The following is a 22,835-nucleotide window of genomic DNA, read 5'->3' on the forward strand; positions in this document are numbered from 1 at the left end:
AGAGAGACAGAAAGAGAGAGAGAGAGAGAGAGAGACAGAAAGAGAGAGAGAGAGAGAGAGAGAGAGAGAGAGAGACAGAGACAGAAAGGAGAGAGAGAGAGAGAGAGAAAGAGAGAGAATAGACAAAGAGAGACAAAGAGAAAGAGAAAGAGAGACAGAAAGAGAGAGAGAGAGAGAGAGAGAGAGAGAGAGAGAGAATGCAGATGAATAAAATCACAGTATATCATTCAAACGAGATAACCACATCGTACAAGAAAAGTATCATATAAAGTTACACATTAAGTTCCACCGCCGCGTCGTCCTTTAATCTGATTGGTCACCCTCTGACCCCGCCCCCATACGTGGGCGTGTCCAGAGCAGTGTGAAGTACAGAGCAGAGCACAGTGAGCCGACTCTCTGCAGCAAAGGAACCGCAGGAACATAAGAATGGACATGGAACAGATGGGACCCCAGACCTTCCTCTACGGTAAATCACATCAGACACTTTGAATTCAACACTGACGACCTTTAAACGCTTTATCGTGCGTTTCTCACCTTCACGCGGCAGTTGGGTGAAGTTATTATCCTGAAGTTCACTAGTAACCCTTCGCCCATCTCCAGCACACCACGTGTATTAGTCTCAACCTCTTTGAACGACAGTTTTAACACTGGACTGACCCACTCCACCTTAAACTGTGTGTTAATAACAGCCGGTGTACTTCTGGAGTAAAACCAAGGTGTTTTCTGGCGCCGAAACCTAGAACATGAAGCACTTCTACATCTGTGGGTGCTGAATTTGCCGTTGGTCATTCCACCTTAAATGGCGTATAAATGGTAGCAAGCTATGCATTTCTCTTGAGTAAACAAAGTGTATTAATGTTTACCCCTGTCTTTACAGCTATATGTTGCCTTTAAGACCAAGACCAATACGGGTTTTGTCCTATTTTATTAATTTTTTTGCTGTTATCTCATTCTCCAGTCCACCTTAAATGGTGTAGTAACTGTTACATTGTAGCGCCTGTGGAAACTGTAGCTAACACGTTGTTTAACGGGCCCTCTCCACAAAAGGCTTCTTTTCTAGCGTCAGAACATCAGTTAATGTCGGTTTCTCGTGTTTATTGGTGTTATACGTTTTATATTTAATGTTTTTAGTAAAAAATAAAATTTAAAGATTGCCTTTTATCTTTAATTTTTAACGGATCCTGCCCTTTCCACTTCTACGTCACGCCGTGATCTGCACCCGCCATATTCTGTACCCCTCGGAGGCTGATTGGTTGAATAACGGTTACGTCACCGTCCTTCGCGTTGTTTAATGACTGTTAGTGATTAGCTCATTAGTTCTTTTAAAATATGAAAATGAATAAAAAGCAAGTTGACAATGTTTAAAAGGTTAACGGCTTTAGTTAGTGTTTTGTTCACGTTTATATTAATTTGCCGTGAACTACAGTGAAATAAATAAATATATAATAACGAGAGAAACGATAGGAGTGTGTTTTAGTACGTTTTCCGTTGGGCGGTCACCACAGTTGCTACAGGGTCCTTGGGGGTGCAGCATGTTGATGGGGTACAGAATGTGGCGCTGCACCTTTCACCACGTGCTAATTCTGCGTGCGCCCACCGGTTTCACACCACGTGTGCGTCCTCCACGTGTTCTCCTGCCTGTAAAAGGAGTTAAACGCACAGCCGTTATTGGCCTTTTTGGTTATATTTTCTAACTTTGTCGTTTCCCTCCTATTTTGTGACATTATTAAATCCCTGATCACACTCATTGATCCATATCAGTCACATCCTATGATCCGGGTCACGTTTTTTTCATTCAGATTTCTGAATCAGTTATTGATCTCTACTGAAATCTGTATCTAATTTTCTACATTTCTTCCTGATCATAGTTATTGATCCCTGTTGTATTGTGTTGCCCGTTTGATTCAGATATATTTCCCTAATTGTGTTGGTTATTGATCCATTTTCCAGGCTGTGAGCTGAAGGAGGGGAAAGCAGTCACCTTTAACCCCGAGGATGACGACTTTGAGCACCAGTTGTCCGTCAGGATGGTGTGTTTGTGTTGTTTGTTTGTGGGATGTGTAATGATATGCTTTTAAAAGATGTCTCACATCTGGATATTTAGTGTTCTCATCCGAGCGTGTCAGAGACACTAGGGGGCAGTGCTAGGGCTCTGGGGTCACGCTCTGCTCGTCTCATCCTGCAGGTGTGTGTGGACCCCAGCGACAAAAGATGAGCTGAACATCGTAGAGGTGGAGGGCGAGGACTCTGAGGGTCAGAAGGTCAAAGCCGTACTCGCCACACTCAAACCGTCCACTCTGCCCAGCGTGAGTGTCTCCATGGAGCAATAACAATGAGAACGTGGTGAATTTAAAGCCTGTTGTTGTAGATGTTTCCTCGGTGTCCACCGTCTAAACCAGTCTTTGTTTGTTGGTCTCAGGTGTGTTTGGGTGGGTTCGAGATCACGCCTCCCGTCACTTTCCGTCTGAGGTCCGGCGCCGGTCCCATCCACATCAGCGGCCAGCACCTCATCAGTGAGTGTCTCGGATAATAACGGTTAAAGCAGCCGTCAGTCGTTTTTAACCACGCTGTTATTAATTAATTAACTTAGTCCCTCTGTGACCCAGTTTATGCTCCACACAGTGGGTCTCTCATATGGGGGCAGTTATGTTTGAAATGGGTGGATGTTTAGATAACGACTGTTTCATAATGTGACCTAAAGGCACCGGAGGAATTGACTGACTGCACCTTTAAGTGTGGAACGTGATTTGTCACTAACCGCCCCACCCTTAAACGTCTGTTCAACGTTGACCTCCGGTGCCGTACGTGTTCTGATCAGATCACAGATGTGGTGTTCAGGCTGTTGCTGGTCTAAACCGAGGAGCTAAGTGCTGTTTCCATTTCTCTCTTCCTTTAGTCGTAGGAGGGGATGAGTCTTTTGATGAAGAGGAGGAGGAGGAAGAGGAAGATCTGAGGATGTCTGTGAAGAGGGCAGCTCCAGAGACAGCCAAGACTGCAGTGAGTGTTTGGGCCTGTAGTGTGTGTGTGTGTGTGTGTGTTTTACTCAAACAGTAAACAGCTGTGATGTTAAAACTGTCCACATTTTGTTTCCTTTTTAAAGAAAAAGATGAAGATGGAGGAGGATGAAGATGAGGATGATGACGAAGATGATGATGATGAAGAGTAAGTTTGAGCTTTGTTTTTTGGGGGGTGCTAATGAAAGTGAACGTTTCTTTATGGATTTGTTCTAAAAGCAGATATGAATCTCGTGTTTTTCCAGCGATGACGAGGATGAAGAGAGTGAAGAGGAGACTCCTGTGAAGGTGCGAGGGCTGCCTCTTTACACCGTGACTTACCGCTCAGAGCTTTGTAAAGCCTTTACACTTCAGATGTTTAATTCCAGTTGTATTTTAAATTTTAGGCCAAAATCCCAGCAGCTAAACCCCAGACTCCGGCTCAGAACGGGAAGTCCAAACCCAGCACGCCGGCCCCGAAACAACAGGTCAGAGTCCGGCTGCGGGCGGGGGACTTTTATTCTACGAAATGTAAAGCACTTGTGAACAGCCAGGTGTCCGTAGCTGATTTTTAAGCTGTTTATTATTTTTATTAAATGTTGACAGAACAAGACCCCAGACGCAGGGAAGAAGAACGAGAAGAAACCACAGACGCCCAAGAGCCCGAAGACCCCCAAATCTCCCCAAACCCCCCTCACTGTCCCGGAGATCAAAGCCAAGATGTTGGTCAGCGTTGAGAAGGTTTGTCTTTGATCCAGCGCTACACTCAGTCTCTGATTTACACTGTGGTGTGTTTAGAGAGGGATGGGAATGTTGACTTCGGGTCTCGGGCGGAATCCTCACCTCAGGTCGCTGTCTGTGAGGAGTGTGGTGTGTGTGTGTGTGGGGGTTTCCTCCAGGTCCTCCTGTCCACAGGTGTGTGAGTGACAGGGTGAGTGTGTGTGATACTGTCCACAGGTGTGTGAGTGACGGTGAGTGTGTGATACTGTCCACAGGTGTGTGAGTGACAGGGTGAGTGTGTGATACTGTCCACAGGTGTGTGAGTGACGGTGAGTGTGTGATACTGTCCACAGGTGTGTGAGTGACAGGGTGAGTGTGTGATACTGTCCACAGGTGTGTGAGTGACAGGGTGAGTGTGTGTGATACTGTCCACAGGTGTGTGAGTGACAGGGTGAGTGTGTGTGATACTGTCCACAGGTGTGTGAGTGACAGGGTGAGTGTGTGTGATACTGTCCACAGGTGTGAGTGTGTGTGATACTGTCCACAGGTGGGTGCGTGTGTGATACTGTCCACAGGTGGGTGCGTGTGTGATACTGTCCACAGGTGTGTGTGTGGGTGGGTGAGTGTGTGTGATACTGTCCACAGGTGTGTGTGTGGGTGGGTGAGTGTGTGTGATACTGTCCACAGGTGTGTGTGTGGGTGGGTGAGTGTGTGTGATACTGTCCACAGGTGTGTGAGTGACAGAGTGAGTGTGTGATACTGTCCACAGGTGTGTGTGTGGGTGGGTGAGTGTGTGTGATACTGTCCACAGGTGTGTGTGTGTGTGGGTGGGTGAGTGTGTGTGATACTGTCCACAGGTGTGTGTGGGTGGGTGAGTGTGTGTGATACTGTCCACAGGTGTGTGAGTGACAGGGTGAGTGTGTGTGATACTGTCCACAGGTGTGTGAGTGACAGGGTGAGTGTGTGATACTGTCCACAGGTGTGTGAGTGACAGGGTGAGTGTGTGATACTGTCCACAGGTGTGTGTGTGTGTGATACTGTCCACAGGTGGGTGCGTGTGTGATACTGTCCACAGGTGTGTGTGTGGGTGGGTGAGTGTGTGTGATACTGTCCACAGGTGTGTGTGTGGGTGGGTGAGTGTGTGTGATACTGTCCACAGGTGTGTGAGTGACAGGGTGAGTGTGTGATACTGTCCACAGGTGTGTGTGTGGGTGGGTGAGTGTGTGTGATACTGTCCACAGGTGTGTGAGTGACAGGGTGAGTGTGTGATACTGTCCACAGGTGTGTGTGTGGGTGGGTGAGTGTGTGTGATACTGTCCACAGGTGGGTGCGTGTGTGATACTGTCCATGTGTGTGTGTTACTGTTGTCATTTTTAATGCTACACATAATTTTCCGTTATTGACTGACGGACACTAGGGGGCGCTGTCGTTGTCTCAGCACTCGATTCTAAACTTAGTTTAAACATATTAACGTTTACAAAACCAAGAGGTGGTTGATTGATGTCGCGTTCCCTTTCTTAATTGCTCTTTACTTTGCAGTCGTAATTACGATATTTAAGTCCAGCTCCTGTTAGACATCACACACACACACACACTTTAAAGTTTCTACAGCTGATGATTGAACGCCTTGTGGAGGGTAAATCAGCGCTGAAACAGTGGCCTCTGTAATTAACTAATTGAAGAAGTAATTAAAGGAGTCAGCAGTAAACATTGGTCCCATTAACACCATCAGCACAAACACGTGCAGCACATCATACAGCAACAGCCCTCGTTAATTTTCATAACGATATTATACTTTAGATTTAGTACGTGGTGGACATTTTATTTCAGGTTTTGCCGACGTCTGAGCGTTTCCGTGGAGGGATCTGTTTCAGAGGCTGTGTGTCGGTGGGGCGTCGGTCGTTTTGACGCTGAGCTGGTGTTTGCTGTTGAACCTGTTCAGATGGAGATGAAGGCACTTATTAATAACAACCTCTTCCTTTGCTTTCAGGGCGTGTCTCTCCCGAAACACCAGCCCAAGTTTGAGAACTACGTGAAGAACGGCTTCAAAGTATCAGACGCCAAGGTATTGACACGTCCTTCACTGATTATACAGTAATTTCTCGTAAAAGGTGATTACGTTGCTTTCAGTGCCACTGCTTTAAGGCGGGGTTTAAAATTAAAGTAGCCCTCTGTGATAAACGCTGGAGGGAATAGACACGTGCTGATCCCGGGTCATTAGGACTGATCGTCTCCGCTCCTCTGGAGTTTACTCTGGTGAGCGTTTGATGGCGTGAGGTGTGGTGGATGGTTGTGGAGACCCTGGGGGCTGCTGTAGCGGATCTGAGCTCTTGTTTTTCCCCCTGTTCTTCAGGTGGTGGAGGAGCTGTGGAAGTGGAGACAGACGTTGATGGAGAAGAACTGAATTGTTTTCCTGGTTTAAATTATGTGTATTGTTTCTTTTATTCTCGGAGCCCCTTCAGATTTTCGTTTGTTAAATCCGTGCCATTCCTCTTTCATTTCCTTTTAACAGTGACTTTAACCCCGGAGGTGCTCCGCGTCCATTCTTTACCTCTCACTTCCTGCTCGTAGCAGGTTCCTTGTGGAGGGAGAGACGGAGTGTGTCCCTTTATTCTTTATTTTGTTGGTATTATTTTTGGATTTAATTTGAGTGAATTCCTACAGTTTCCAGTTGCTTCGAAGCTGTGTGAAGTTCCTGTTGAATTCCATCGAGGGCGGACAGTGTGCACATCTTATTAAAGAGAGTGTGGATTTCTGAACATTTCAGGGCTGTGTGTGAGTGTAGTTTGTGTGCGAGAGAAATATACTGTAATATAACCCTGTTATTGAAGAATGTTTGGTTTGTTGTTGCTAAATAATTCTGTCCACATCCTGAAACATGCAAATGAACACGTCCTGTTACTGTTTTTGCAAATGAACTCCACTTTTACTGCACAGGAATAAAGAGTTTTGGAAGAAAAATGCTGCTGTTTCTTTGGATTCATTCATTATCTGTAGCCCTTATCCAGTTCAGGGTCACGGTGGGTCCAGAGCCTACCTGGAATCATTGGGCGCAAGGCAGGAATACACCCTGGAGGAGGCGCCAGTCTTTCACAGGGCAACACACACACACGGACACTTGAGTCGCCAATCCACCTACCAATGCGTGTTTTTGGACTGTGGGAGGAAACCCACGCAGACACAGAGAGAACACACCACACTCCTCACAGACAGTCACCCGGAGGAAACCCACGCAGACACAGAGAGAACACACCACACTCCTCATTGATAGTCACCCGGAGCGGGAATCGAACCCACAACCTCCAGGACCCTGCAGCTGTGTGACTGTGACACCTACCTGCTGCGCCACCGTGCTGCTTCGGAGGGTTACAGCTTTGACCTGGTACTGAGCTTAAATGAGGAGAACAGAGCCTCGGCTGTTGATGTCACTTTGATTTCAGGGCTGTGACAAAATTAATCTGCAACTAACAAATCCTACCTAGTGCTGTTTTAAAACAGATTTTATTTCTCGTTTTGATATAACGCGGCCACTAGGTGTCAGTATAGAGGCATGTAGCTTTAGTCATGAGGACAAATGACTGATTACAGCTTTTAAATAATACAGTTTTGCAGTTTAATATAGTACAATTTTAATTCACAAGAGATACAAGGGAGCAGTTTGGAAATGGTGGCCAATCCTCTGCTAAGAGGCACCTCCAGGGCTCTGTAACAACACACCGCTAACACAATAAGCCTAGTGCTCCTTTGCAGTAATCTTTACCCACGTTATCCACCAGAGGGCGCTCTGAGACTGCGGCTCAGTTGCGTCCTGAGCTTCTACCGTAATGATCTCATCCTCCCTGTGGAACTAGAGGGGTCCTGGAGGTCAGGGCGCTTCCTGTTGTGGTCACTGAGTGTTTATTAATGAACGGACAGCCCTCGCTCACTCAGCTCTTAATCCAGAGCGCTGTGTTGGGTGTCCAAATCTTTATAGACGCCCCCCAGACACAAACAAGTGATATTAGCGACTATAAAAACTACAGTAGCCTTAGAAAAGCGTAATAAACTTAGATCAGATCCAGCTCCAGGCCGTGGAGCAGTGGAACCGTGATGCAGCTCCGTCCAACACCTCTGGGATGATTTTAGCTCCGTTCCCCTGCTGGGTTTTTGCCTCCTAATGGGAATTGACTTAATGGAGACCCTTAATTTCCTTTAGACACCATTAGACGGCCATTAAACTCTTACTGGCTGAATATTAAACCATTAGGAAAAACATAGGATACCATTATGGAGCATTGGACCCTATCAGGAACCAACAGAAGCCCATTTATTGGATGGATACCATCAAATCCTCACAGCAGTGTCCTCAAAGCCTTCCTGAGAAGACGAGAAGCTGTTACCGCTGAAAAAGTGGGAGCAGACCCTTCGAGTTCATAAATATCAGGGCACTGCGTTTACGAACACAGCCGGAGAATATCGCAGACTCACCTACAGAGTGTTTTAATGCAGAGAGAGAGAGAGAGAGAGAAGGTGATGTTAAATCACTTTATAAATGGACACTGCTCCATTTACCCCCACCCAGCTCTTTGGAACGGGTCAATTCCTGAGAGTCAGCACTTGGGCTAAAGGATGGAGGGGTGGATTAGGTGTGTGTTTGTTTGGGGAGTGTGTGTGTGTGTGTGTGTGTGTGTGTGTGTGGTGGGGGGGGGGGGGGGGGTGTTAGAGGGCATAAAGGCATGTTTATGATCCCATAGGATCCTGCATTTGTCTCGGCGAGGCACCTAAGTGCTTCTTTTGCTGTGGCAGGCATAATCATCTTCGGCCAAACAGCGCTATAGTGTGTGGTCGGTGTGTGTGCGGAGCATTAAAAGTGTGTGTGTGCGCCCCATCGCTCATCTGTAGTGTCCAGCAGCTTACTGCTGAATAATGCTCATATTAATCTATTAAACACAGCTGCAAAACATGGTAAATGTGGGTATTTACAAGCGTTAGAGCTGCCCCAAAAGTACCGTAAAATTATAATATAAGGCCATGTAAATAAACACCCTCTCAAGGTCGGGAGACGTTTGTCCTGAAGATAGTAAGTGGTCTAAAGGTTAAAGGTGATGTGACGCTGTAGACGTCTGTAAAAGAGTGTGGTCGGAGATGTTAAAACAACCCTAGACAAGTCGCTTTAAAGTCAAAAAAGGAGAGTTTAATTACATTTAGACTATGTACAGATGAATTACAGTGATATAATACACTCGTCTGGATGCAGCGCTGCTCCTTTCCCTTCGGAGCGTCACATTTACACATTCACTTCACCAGCACTCTTTAAGTTCTCGTCTTTAATACACATTTCTACCTCCTCCGTCGCTGTACACCATCTTTAATAACGTCTATGGAGAGGGAAAGACCATCGGCAACACTTCCTTAAAGGACTATTCCACCAGAGTTCACTGAGACTTCGGAATAATTCAGTGATTCACATCAAACAAAGTCATGAGGAGTGGATTTGATCTGAAGTGTTGTTAACGGTAGGGACCTGACACTTCTTCAGGGACGACGTCCTGCCTCTAAACCCACACTGTAAAAAAATTATTGTAAATTTTACAGTAAAATACTGGCAGCAGAGTTCCCAGGCATTTACCGTATTTTTACAGGAACACTACTGTATTTCATATTTACACCATATTACTGTAACTGAATAATACAGTACTTTACTGTAAACACTGATTTACAGTAAAATACTGAAGCAGACTCTCTGTAAATTTACAGCAATTTTATACAGTGTAGTGAATGTTTACACTCCTCTAGCCGACATTTGGCATTGAGCACGGTGACCTCAGGCTCATGTGCAGCTGCTCCAGAGCTGTGTCCCTGTTATTCTCCACTACACTACTGTAATAACGTTGATGAAGAGCGTTTACAGGCAGACGTCTGGTTCCGTTCACCTCCGCCGTCAACGGTTTCACACCAAACCAAACCCCTCCATCACTGTTTACATCGGAACCACAGAATTACGCAGAAATATTGAAAAATGGGTGGAATGTCCCTGTAAAAGAGAAACAAAACGAAGGTGTAAAAGCAGAATAGCCCTTGACCCTTACAAAAATGTAAGCACTGCTGTAATAAGTGATGTAAGATGGATCTGTTAGAGTGTGTGTGTGTGTGTGTGTGTGTGTGTGGGACAGTGAGTGTTTATACGCTTGTTAGCTTTTCCATCAATGGTGAAATGGCCCAAACAAGGGGCATAAGAGGTCAGGACACTGAATCATTAATGGTTACGTGTCTCCGTCATTAGTTCTCCATTCTCCTGTGTGACAGACAGAGGGAGGTGCCGGTATGTGATGCATCTGTCTGTCGATACGTTAGCATTGAGCGGCGAGCCGAGCGGACCCACCGCACCCCATCGGTCGTTTGTTATGTGTCAGTTCCTCTGAAGGAGAAAGGATAATCCCTGCGCAGGAGTTTCTCTCGGGGTTCTGTCCTGATGATGTACTTCACAGGGCGTTTGCTGAACTCTGGGGTGAATCAGTCTTTTGTATTTGTCCTTGGCCCAAATGTGCGTTGAGTCAGTGGTGTTTTCCACTGCAGGGTCCCTACTCTACGCTGTGGTGGTACCCTCAGGGGAATGTAATAGTACTGTATTCTATATTGATTCTAGATTTTAAAATTGTAATAATTTCATACGCATCATTTCACCTCCAGGACTTATATTACGTTCTTTTATTTTACACCATTCTATAATTAAAGTTTACAATATCCCTCTCCTTCTGGAGAATAGAAATGTACCTTTATGAGAGAGTACTCTACTGGACTCTATTCGACTCAACTCGACTCCTCCACCAGGTGAATCAGGTCCTGGTTCTGGAAGCGGGTTCTTGTTTAGTGGCTGTTCTCTCGTGGTTCAGAGCGAGTCGAGTAGGGACTAAACCGTGGCGTGTAAACCTTGCAGAGCGCTGATCGTCCAGAGAGAGTCGTCACTCTACGCCACGCAACGCAGACGACCAGCACCAACTCTCCATCTGTAAAATCTCCAGCTGCAGCAGAGATCACGTTTGTTTTTATCCGACTCACGACGGCAGCTCGTAAAATGACGCCGTGGTCTTTTGAAGAGGTTCAAACGCTCCTTGGATCGGTGGCCGACGAAAGAAACGCTGCAACAAGGAAGGAACAAACTCTACTGATCTGTCTGAACTGATGACGGAGCTGTGTTCAGTCCCAAACAACAACAACACGCCGATACACCATGAGTAAACACCGCTTAACGTTACCACCGCCGTTGTTGTGGTTTCCAAAGCCCACTGTTCCCCTTAGAGACGGGGTTAGAGACAACACTGATACATTTCAGGGGGGAGCTGTGGGACCAATAAGAGCGTAGAGTCCAGTAGAGTCGGTACCATGCAGCGGAGGTCTTCTGCCTCACAGAGTTTTAGCTCCAGCACAAGCTACACCTGATTCCGCTACAGGATCCTAAGTGGTTCTTGGCTGAGACTTCTTGGAAAACCTCTGATGTATACAATGTGAGAAGGTGAGACAGAAACATCAATCAGGATTTGACAGATCTCCCATCGCACCTTTAATCACAGCCTTAAGTCTGCTTTCAGTTTAATGTCGGACATTACGTTTTTTCCTTCACCCAACCTCATTCTTCCAAGTCCCACCCAGAGCAGACACTCAGATGATGCTTCGACAGTTGTGCCCCTCAGGAGCCCAGGGAATATCTAACCTAATCACGCAGAGCTTTGGAAACACATGTAAATGAGTTAAACCAATCAGATGCAACCTAACCCCCGTGTGCAGTGACATCACAACCACAGCACAAACTAACGGGCCGTCTGGCAGACAGAGGTTAAACCTCTCACCAGACAGAAGTAGACCACAATAAGAGGCCGGGGAGTGACCCCAGTGGCAGTGGCAGTTCTATCAAATCCAACATGTTCCTCAAATCATTCAGTCTTTACACTTTCACACGTGTTCTCTTTTACACTAAAAGCGCCTCGGTCAGGTACAAAGACCACTCGGAGAGTGGAGTTTCTTCTAATCTGTGGTCTGCAAGTCTCTGATGGTCCACAGGCTTTTTTTGTTTTGTTTTGTTTAGATGCAAAGCACTTAAAGACACTGGCTCGTAACTCACGTATTAATTAACTAACGTTCATACTCACTCATGTTTAGGAATTGCGGCACTGAAGAGTGCTATTCAGAGGCTATGCGTCCTTGTAAATGAAGGTGAAGCCAGTGGTCTGTAGTGCGCTCTGGATGGCACTTTAATCTTACGACATGTGGTCAGTTTCTCCCTGACCGTAGGTAGTAAGCTCAGTAGATGTCTGTCGTATATTTATTTATTTCTCAAAGCCTGCGCTGAGGCCAGTGCGACTCCTCTGTAGTTCGATGGTAAAAGCCAGCAGAAGGTCAGTAGGTGTCCTCTGTAGTTTGGTGCGAGGAAGGTCAGAAGATCTCCGTGTGTTGATGGCTGCTGACCGCTGCTCCGTGCTGCGGTTCATACGAGTGCTGAGCCCAGTTTGCCGCTCTCGTCGGCGCAGGCCCAGGGCTGCAGGTTCTGGAGGGCGAACAGGGAGGAGTTGTGGATGCACAGAGGATCGGAGGGAACCGAATCACCCAGAGATTTCTGGAGAGCGTCGTGTTGTAGCTGCAGCATCAACCTGCTCGCCTGCTGCCGCTCAGCCTCCCTCTCCTCTGCTGTCTGACGCCTGAGAGAGAGAGAGAGAGAGAGAGAGAGAGAGAGAGAGAGAGAGAAATAAGACCCAGAACACCCTTTTGTTATTTAAAACATTCTATATTAAATAACTCTACACTGTTGCGCTCAACATCGACACTACCGTTAATACCCCATACACCAATTTTAATGCCCCATACACCACCTTTAGTACACATACACCACATTAAATACCCCATACACCACCTTAAATAACCCATACACCACCTTAAATACCCCATACATCACCTTAAATAACCCATACACCACCTTAAATACCCCATACACCACCTTAAATACCCCATACATCACCTTTAATACTCCATACACCACCTTTAATACTCCATACACTACCTTTAATACTCCATACACCACATTAAATACCCCATACACCACATTAAATACCCCATACATCACATTTAATACCCCATACATCACCTTAAATAACCCATACACCACCTTAAATAACCCATACACCACCTTAAATAACCCATACACCACCTTAAATAACCCATACACCACCTTAAATAACCCATACATCACCTTTAATACACATACATCACATTTAATACCCCATACATCACATTAAATAACTCATACACCACCTTAAATAACCCATACATCACCTTAAATAACCCATACACCACTTTAAATACACAATACTTTATTGTTTCTAAAGTATTTACACATGACTTCATTCTAATTTTCTTTGGCTAAACTGTTGGATGCCGTAATAATAATAATAATAATAATAATAAACTTTAAACTGTGTGTTAAACTTGTGGAATTTGAAATAATGCCCTTGTAGCTTTACATTTTCTTTTTTTGCTCAGATTATTACTTTTATTATTATTATTATTATTAATTTTAACAGAAAATGAATTAGAAAGTGTCCAGAACGAGCGCGAGCATCTTCACAGCGAACACTGTAATGTGTAAGAAATGTAAGTCTTTTACTGTAAAATTACAGGAACTATTTTTTTAAAGGTGTGTGAAGAACCATTTAAAACACAATAATGACCAAAATCATTCAGATAATTCTTTGGCAGTGAAACATTTACAGTGAAATCTGAAGGTGATGTGGATCGAGCTGATGTCACCTGTGTGTGTTCTGACCCCTGTTCACAGCGCGGCGGAAAGGTGCTGAAAATTAGAGGAAAATAAATCAGAAAACCGACGTTCCCTCGGCAGCCATTTTAACACAAAACGTCATCTCGCGGTGCCGGCATTTTAATAACTGAACTTTAAAAAAAAAAAAAACGCTTTGGCCAGAACCCTGATATAACCAACACAATCTAAAATAATGTAGAGATTTAAATAAATAAATATATTAAATAAATAAATAAATAAATAAACGTTTGACTAAATTTTACTTTTTTTTTTTTTTTTTTTTTTTTTTTTTTTTTAAACGCGTCATACAATTCATATAAAAATAACTGGATATTTTCATGTTCGGTTTGAAGTTCTCTTAGTGTCTTTGCAGTTTTCCCCAGAGTCTCTACAAGGGAACGCTTCAGTGTAACTGTGTAGAAGCACCATTTCACTTTGAGTTTTAGACTTTTATCTGTGGTATTTAATGTGACGCGTTCTTATCGCAATAAACAGGTTCCTGAAGCAAAAACGAATACTTTAAATGGTTTATATTTAAAGTGTTCACGGAAATCAGGACACATCCAGACATTTAAGAGAACATAGTTTTGAGTTAAATACTTGGTGAATAATAAATTATATTTATAGCATCCTTATGTCATATAAATATAAATATAAATATATGAAGGAGCGTGTACAGAGCACAAGCCAACTCCAATCACAGGAGCGTCACATTTGTTTGATCTGATGATGAACACAACAATGAATAAAACTCTGAACGTATTAACATTGTGTTTTATAAATCTATTTTATGCAAATGCTGAGAATTCACCTTAAGAACAAATTTAGCCTGAGATTCCAGGAGGCTGTGTTTTATAAACTGTGGCTCGGTGATGGTCAGTTGAAATATGTTTCTAGAAATGGACTCTCTAAACATTCTAGAACCATTTCTGGTTCCTCACCTCCACTTGGTTCTGCGGTTCTGGAACCAGGTCTTGACCTGAGCGTCCGTCATCTTCAGGGTCTTGGCCAGAGCGGCCCTCTCGGCGCTGGCCAGGTACTTCTGACGGTGGAAGCGTTTCTCCAGCTCGCAGATCTGCACGCGCGAGAAAGAGGTGCGGGGCTTCTTCCGCTTGGGCGGGGTACGGTTCTGGTACGGGTGACCGATCCGCCGCGCCACGGTGAAGGGCGCGAGAGCCGCTGGAGAGAGGGGCGACAGGGAGGGGGCAGGTTAAGGGGAGGGGCGAGAGAGCATTAGATTTTTTAATTTATTATTTTAAAGAAATAATTGTGATTCTTTAAGAAATAATGGTTTAATTGTTTAAGAAGTAATTTCTATGTCTTAAGAAAAGTGTTATTTGCCATTTTTTGCTCATCGGTCCTGTGGGGTTTTATCAGGGGGCAGTGAAATAAAGGCGCTTACATTTATTCAGACTTTCATTCGTCTTAGTAAACATCTTAAATACGTCAGTAAAAGTCTCAAAATAAAAAAATTAATAATAAAAATGTTCATATGTTACACAATTTAATTCCTTGATGATTGTATATAAATTGTTTTTTTTCCCACTGGTAACGGACACGTCACAATTAACCGTCACGTCACAATTAAATGCAAATAGAGCGTTCAGGAGTATCGTGCTTTATTTATAAGAGAACGGGTAACGGTTGTTAGACTGATTTGTTCTCAGCGGTGGCACTAAGAGCGGACAACGTCTTCGTTTTAAGAAATGAAACGCAAACAAATAAAAAGAGCTGATTCTACTGTGGAAATAAATATGAAGGTTTCTGTAGATTTGTGTCATTGTGTAAGGTTTTGGGACACAGCGGCTCTTACCATCTACCCTCACTATTATCATCATTAACGGTTATTTAAAAAAATAAAAACTAATGCTGCTACAATAATTGCGTTAAGCTACTTTCCCTCTAATATTTCTATATAATTTTTTATATATTTTTTTTGCCACGAATCTGCAGGAAATACAGGGAAAACCCAGTGGAGTTTTAGGCCATAATTATTAAATATTTACTGAATTTAATTTAGGATTTAAATGTATTCATTTAGCCCACAGCCAATGAGTCCCAGCGCTGAAAATAACACACATCTATTAAATTAAATTACACAAACTTCTATTGGCAAAGCGGTGCTTTATGGCCATACGTTATTTTGGACATTTGGTGTAGTTCCACAGGATTTATTAGGTAGCCTGGATCTCTCTCTCTCTCTCTCTCTCTCTCTCTCTCTCTCTCTCTCTCAAAGTGTGGGAAGCCCAGAGAGCGCCTATAGGCATCCATAAATAACCCTGCTGAAATATTGATATCTCTTTATAAGTGCCTCGCGCTGAGATTGGCCTTTTTTTTCTGAAGAAGACAGCGCGTGAATTCTTTATCAATCAGCCTCGTTTTTTACAGGCTTTAATAAAAACCACAGCTGCAGCTTTCAGGGCGGAGCATTAAGACATCAGCGCCTCTCAGAGAGCTTTAAACTTAATATATGAGCTTTTATATCGGTGAAGGGCACAGCGGGGTTCGATGCCCCGCACGGGGGGGGGGGGGGGGGGGTGTAATGGCAGACTTCGTGCTGTGGCTGGTTTCTCTTGTTTGGGTTTTAATTTCTCGTGACGTGTCCTGAAAATTAAATAAGTGCAAATTTACATCCAAGTGTCTCTTTTCGGTTTGCTGAAAAGATGACGTCACGTTTCCTATTTTATGGAGTGGAGTTTCCGGTGTTTTTTTTTTAGCTTATTGTACCTTGAATGAATTCTTGATTTGTGCTTAAAACTCAACTCAAGCTTCTTAACAATTCTTAAATGAGCTACGACTTCTGTAATAATAATAATAATAATAATAATAATAATCACACAGGTCTGGCGATAATAATTTACTCGTTTACTCTGTTATAAACTACATTTATAACAACACAATTATTAAAATAATGTGATGTGTACAAATATGAAAACACTCATACACTTATTATAATGTTTACAATCTACATTCACGACAATGTTAGCTTCGTTCACTTAAAAATTAAGTTTCTTTGAAAAGTGCTTTAAATAATGTGTTTCTCCAAAAGCACAGTGTTTAAAAAGAGGGTTCTTCAAGGGTCTTAATTGAATTTGTCAAGGGTTCTACATAAAACCCAAAGGTATTCCCTTGTTACAAACCTCTTTGGTGCTTCATAGAACCAATAACAAGAAGGTTCTTTATTGAGAACCATATACAACATAATCTTCATCGGTCTGAGGAACCATTTCACTGTTAAAGCTCATGCAGTGCTCCCTCACAGAGCTGTAAGAGTGTGTGTAAGGAGCATGGAGCTGTCTCCGTGGTAAATGAGTGAAACATTAATATTTACTTGTAAAACAACATTAATTAAATGAACAATATGTATTTTTAAACCCATTAAAACCTCCACATGGAGCTGTAGACAGAAATGTGACGTTGTACAGGACCCATGTGATGGTTCACAATGCTTTATATTTATTATAATCTCTTCCTGTTACGTTAGGCGTCAATTCAGTGCGTTCACTCTACACTTCCCCACACTGTCAGCCACATTCCAGTCCCCTGAGGTAGTAGCATATAATACATAATATAATATTAATACCCCCCTCTAATGTACAACAGGGTCCTTAAGGTCAATCTGAGGTGCGCCTTTAAACAGTAATACAAAGCTTTAAATGTGGACAAATGACAATAATGCACCTAATAATGTGTGTGTGTGTGTGTGTGTGTGTGTGTGTGTGTGTGTGTATAACAGAAACTAAACATTGTATAAATACAGCCATAAAAGGGTGTACATTAAATCTAAAATAAAGGCCTAATTATGGTTTATATTTCTATTGCACGTCAATTATACAGTTATTATACAGTTATTATACAGTTATTATATGTTTTAACGCTAGCAACATTGCACAATACATGGCATTTCCAGAGAGACATGGCGATCCATAGCAGCCACAAGGCCCTCCACGAAACTAATGAAAACATATCAATAAATATAATATCAGCAGTTGGAGCTGTTGTTATAAGCGTGTTATTACACCTGATACACCTGGGTTAACGTTCCTGTTCCCAGCCCTTTTCTACGCTATAAAAATTGGTGTTTAATTTCTCAGCTGTGGGAACTCTGGCAATACACTCCAAAAAAACAGGGTTCTCCAAGGTTAGAACCTGGTTCTTTTCCTGGTGAAATTGTGCTTTCGGTTGATGAAGAGGTTGCTGTATATGGTTCTAAATATAGAGCCTTTTAAAATGGGTCCTAGCACCACAAAAGGTTGTTACTGTACAGAACCACAGAACCATATACAACCCCTTATCCATCGGCCTGAAGAACCCTTTCACAAGTACAGAATCGTTTAAGGTTCTAAATGGTTCTAAATCGAAACACTGTGTTTATCAAGAACACTTGAAGAACACTCTTTTTTTAGGAGTGTAAAAATGCCCCAACTGCTGTACCCCCAGGGCCCACGGGTCAGAACCTGAAGAACATAAAGAACCAAGAACAAACTGTTAATATCCCACAGTGTATCACTGAGGACAGATGTTAAGTCTGTTACAGATGTTGGATTGTTATAGATTTTAGGCCTAAACGAGGTTATTAACGATTAAAGCCACACACACACACGTCATTCACCTGCGAATCTGTCCTTGGCGAAGCGCGTGCTGCCCTCCATCCAGGGGAAGCCGATCCCCGCGAGCCCCGGCGGCGCAGCGCTGGGTAAAGGCGGCGGGACCGCGGCGGTCAGGGGCGGTGCGCCGGGACCCGGATGACCCCGCCCGGCGCAAGCGTCAGGTTCACTCCGTAGGGCCGAGAGTCTTCGTAGGAGCCACGAGCCCGTGGAACGCGCCCGTGACCGCTGGGTACGGGGTCGCGCAAGCTCCCGCGCTCGCTCCCGCCCCGGGCGCGCTTCCCAGAGGGAACCCGCCCTCGCTGAGCCGCTCCGAGTCCGAACTCGCGCGCGAGGAGTTCTGCTGCGGCTCCGGTTCCGTGCCGCTGAGGATCTGGTCGATGCCGAAGCTGATGGGCTCGTGCTGGCTCGCGTGAGGCGTGTGTCCCGCGCCGCTGGGGCTCGAGCTGGAGCTGGAGGGGCGCTCCATGTCTCTCTCTCTCTCTCTCTCTCTCTCTCTCTCTGTCTTTATCTATCTGTTTTTCTTACTTTTATGTTACGTTTTTTTTATATTGTTTTTCTTTTCCTTTCTCCGTTTTATTTTCCACGCAGTTTCAGATAAATCCCCGTCTCCAGTTTCTTTGAGGTTTATTCCACAATCAGCGCGAGGAAAACCACAGGAAACGCATCGGTAAACATTCAGAATGTATTTTAAAAAGCCTAATAAAAATAAAACTAATCCGGATTAAATAACGATGCTCTTCCGGCGCCGGATCTGGGCGCGTGGCTCCGCTGCTGGAAAAGTTTTGGCTCCTTCTCAGCGCACGCGAGCTCTCTCCCTCTCTCCAGCTCTCTTTTCATTGGCCACCCTCAGTCCTCTCCTCTCCTGATTGGCTCATCCGCGCGCTGTGACGTCATCGTCCCAAACATCGCTTCTCTCTTCTGACGCGTGGAGAGACGAGTCTAAGGTTGTGATGGAGAACAGAGTTAAATCACGGTCTGTGTTTCTCCCGGAGCCTTAAGAGCTGTTTATCTTCTTTAGAGCTATTTCTGAGCAGAATATTTACAGCTAATAAAGACCCTCGGTTATTATTACATTATTATTTAATTATTACACAATTATTAATACATAAAATATGATTATTATCGTTATTCCTCTTATTATTATTATTATTTTTATTATTATAATTAGTAATATTAGTAACACAAGTTTTAATGTGATCTCTTACAAATACCTCTCAAACTAGTTGTTAATACGTTGCTATTAGTGTCTATACAGTTGGTATAATGTAGTTGTTACAATGTTACTACCATTATGAGAACGTGTAACATAGTAATAACAGTTGTAGTAGTAAATTATTCTGTTACTCTTTATGAATCAGCAAAACTCAGCAGGAAAACGAAACAATAGCCGTTATTACAATGTAATTAGTTTGTAATAATATATTCATTCTTACATTATTAAAATCATCATGAAAAGAAACAATAGAGTTATAATAATAACCATAGTAACGCTCGTAAATTGTTCTTTGTGACCTCAGTGATATAGCAACCATTTTGTATAATAACTATGTTATTATTAATATTATTTGTAGTAATATTAGAAGTAGCTTGTTACGTCTTGGCAAGGGCACCAACTATTTGTTATTATATTGTTATTATTGTGTAAAATTAACATATTTATTATTAACACATTGTTATAATCATGATTAAATGAAGCAGTATAATAACGTGAAATTATCGTGAATTAAACTGTAATTTCCGATCTCTTATAACTACAGAGCCAATAAGTGACCAACGGTTATTACAATTATTATTACATTGTTATTTACAGGAAGAAAAGGAGCAGTGCATTAATCATAGTGTTATTAATAAAGCAGGTGCTTCTCTGAACCTCTGAAACGACTGAGCTATAAAGTGAACAAGAGTTGTTATTACGTTTTAATTATTGTATAACAACATACATATTCTAGAGTATTATTGTTATAAGCAGGTCTTTACCTGCTATAAATGGTTCCACGTGCCTTCATAACGACTGGATACAAAAGGGAACCGCCAGTTATTATTATGTTATAATTATCATATTATACCAACTATTTTTGAATAATCCTACTGTTATTATCCGTATCATTTTATTCGATGAGGTTAACACAGTAATAAACCATTAATAAATGACTATTACTTTATTACTAATAGTTTTGCTCCCTTCTGTAGGAAAATGCAGTGGTTCTAGACAGAGCCGTGAACTCTTAAAGAAGGGTTCTTCCCTTTGATGGACCTCCTAATATCTACTCTGTTATCACAGTTCTAGATACTGTTCTAAACAGGTTTGCACTGATGTCTCAGTGTCCTTGCTCAGTGTCTAGAACCCTGTGTAACTTCGAGAGACGCTATAGTGGAACACACATTTAATATAAAACCCCTACAGAGCCCTGGCGCGCGTTAAACTGTAAAGTAAAAGGACAGTCGCCTTCCCCTAAGTGACGTCACACAGCCGGCATTTCAGATGGGATTTAAAAGCCCTTTAATTATTACTATGACTATTATCACTGGACTGTGTGTGTGTGTGTGTGTGTATGTGTGTGTGTGTGTGTGTGTGCTGTGTACTAATCAGATGAGCGCGAGCCTCTTTGAGGAGACTCTAATTGGATGAGTCTCATATTTTGGCCATCGATCCCTCGCGCGAGGAACTGGAGCTCGCGGATTAAAAGCGGCTCCGCGTCCGCGGGCTGGCGGAGGCCTCGAGCGCCGGGAAATTGGTGCCTTTCGCCGCGTGCCACACTCTCTCCGCGCGCGGGGCTGATTTTATTGGCTGAAGGAAATCTAGATTAATGCCGCGTTTATTGATCGCCGCGCGCTCCGGGCGCTCGCGCTGCTCAGCAGGAGCTTAGGCCTAATACAGCTGCTATTAATCACTGCTAACCGTTTACAATAATAATAACAACAACAATAATAATAATAATAATAGAATTCTATTCATTATTTATGTAAAAGATAAGACGATTATAAATAGAATGGAGTTGATTACTCTTAGAGAAATAATAAATAAAGGTTTTCAGAACCATCACATGACTTTTTTATGTTTGTTGAAGGCACTTTTACCAAAACAATGTTTAATTGGAACAATAAAGCTTTAAAGCAGCAGACAGAGCTTTAAAAGGCAGTGTGCTCTGAAACAGCTCATAAACCTAATCCTTAACTTAATCCTAGCCCTAAATCTGAGCCTAAACTGAGCCCTAACATTAACCTCAAACCATCAACACCGTCCCTTACTCAGACCTGACGCTACGTCTAAACCTAAACACAAACTTAAGCCTAACTCTAACTCTTTTCCTAATCCTAATGTGAACCCCAGCCCTGCCCCTAATCCTCTAATCTCCAGAAGGTCCGGATTGACTCCTGGGTAATGTGCTCCACAGCAGGTTACAGCACTGTTTCTGTTATTCTTCTTCAGTACGATACAGAAAAGAATTGGATGGATTTGATGAAACAGCGCCACCAGTGGACGGGAGCTACAGAATTTAGACATGTTCTGAGTAAGTGTGGTGCTCCTGAGAGATCCTGTCAGCACAGGACACACAGGGTTTACTTCACTCCTCTGGATTGTGGAGGGTGAGAGGGAGGGCCTTTCAGCACCCACACACCCTCATGTCACTGTCTCTATCTCTCTCTCTCTCTCTCTCTCTCTCTCTCTCTCTGCCTCTCTCACTCTGCTCTGCATTCATTCTTAACCCCATATTACCCTGTTCTCCAGTTCCCAGGACCGTGCGCAGTGTCTAAAAACTCCAGCAGCACTGCTGTGTCTGATCCACTCTACACCAGCACAACACACACTAACACACCACCACCACGTCAGTGTCACTGCAGCGCTGAGAATGATCCACCACCACATCACACCTGCTCTGTGGGGGTCCTGAGCGCTGGGGAACAGGGGGAAAGAGGGGATAAGGAAGTATGCAGAGCAACAGATGGAGTGTTCCTGTGTAGAGAAGCGTAGAAGCAAGAGGGTGGCTTTAATGATCTGGATGCTCTGTGTGTGTGTGTGTGAAAGTACACGGATAACAATAACACGAGCGCGTGATCATTTTTAATATAAATATGGCGAGTCTTTGTCTTTGTTTATTTAGTTGTTTCCGTTGTTGTTTGTGATTGTTGTGTTGTAACTGAACAGAGAGACGATAATCAATACATTTATCAATAGAACCGATACAATTAATTACATTATTCTTTGTTTATTTTGTATTTTTAAATGAATCGCTGAACGTTTTTAAACGGAGTGGATCCCTCCGCCGTCGGTGAGGGGCTAAAAGCACCCTACAGCAATTAAGAGGGTCCCGGGCGTGCACGCGCTCCCCGGGGGTGGGAGAGGTTATTGCGCGCGCTCCCGTGCTCATCAATCCCGCGCTTTAGACGCAGAAGGAAAAGACAGGGGGAAGAAAAAAAGAGAGAAAAACCACGTAAAGAAATGAAAAAAGAGAAGAAAGGGAAGGAGGGATGGGGATTGAAAGGGCGGCAGCGCGCGAGCTGCTCGTGCTGCTGGTGAATAATGAACGAGGCGCTGTTTTAGAGGAGCGCGCGCCCCAACTTCCTCCTCCATGCTGCAATATGAAAAGGGCGCGGTAAGTAATAGTGCATTTAAAAAAGGATCGAGTACGATTTTATTACCAAATTTAAAGCGGGAGAAACGGAGAGAGGGAGGAGTGGGAGAGGAGGAGAGGAAAGAGGAGAGAGAAATCTGATAGAGTGTGT

At 43.5% G+C, this 22,835-nt stretch overlaps 2 protein-coding genes across 2 annotated transcripts; one reads left to right on the plus strand and one right to left on the minus strand.

Annotated features, from left to right (window-relative positions):
- The first annotated feature begins 321 nt into the window (after positions 1-321).
- Positions 322-6,664, plus strand: npm1a (nucleophosmin 1a). The gene is made up of 11 exons (XM_066650596.1): positions 322-466; positions 1,951-2,032; positions 2,186-2,306; positions 2,420-2,513; positions 2,897-2,997; positions 3,101-3,162; positions 3,260-3,302; positions 3,401-3,481; positions 3,600-3,734; positions 5,704-5,778; positions 6,067-6,664. Exons 1-11 carry the CDS (start codon positions 427-429, stop codon positions 6,115-6,117), a joined length of 885 nt encoding a protein of 294 aa, XP_066506693.1. The 5' UTR covers positions 322-426; the 3' UTR covers positions 6,118-6,664.
- A 2,106-nt stretch (positions 6,665-8,770) lies between these two features.
- Positions 8,771-18,576, minus strand: tlx3b (T cell leukemia homeobox 3b). Its single transcript, XM_066650128.1, is given in 5 exon segments — positions 8,771-12,385; positions 14,442-14,679; positions 18,113-18,223; positions 18,226-18,303; positions 18,306-18,576. Coding segments are annotated over 5 exon segments (909 nt in total). The 3' UTR covers positions 8,771-12,174.
- Positions 18,577-22,835: the final 4,259 nt, after the last annotated feature.

Source organism: Hoplias malabaricus, chromosome 18 (genome assembly GCF_029633855.1).
Source record: "Hoplias malabaricus isolate fHopMal1 chromosome 18, fHopMal1.hap1, whole genome shotgun sequence".
NCBI classification, from domain to species: Eukaryota; Metazoa; Chordata; class Actinopteri; order Characiformes; family Erythrinidae; genus Hoplias; species Hoplias malabaricus.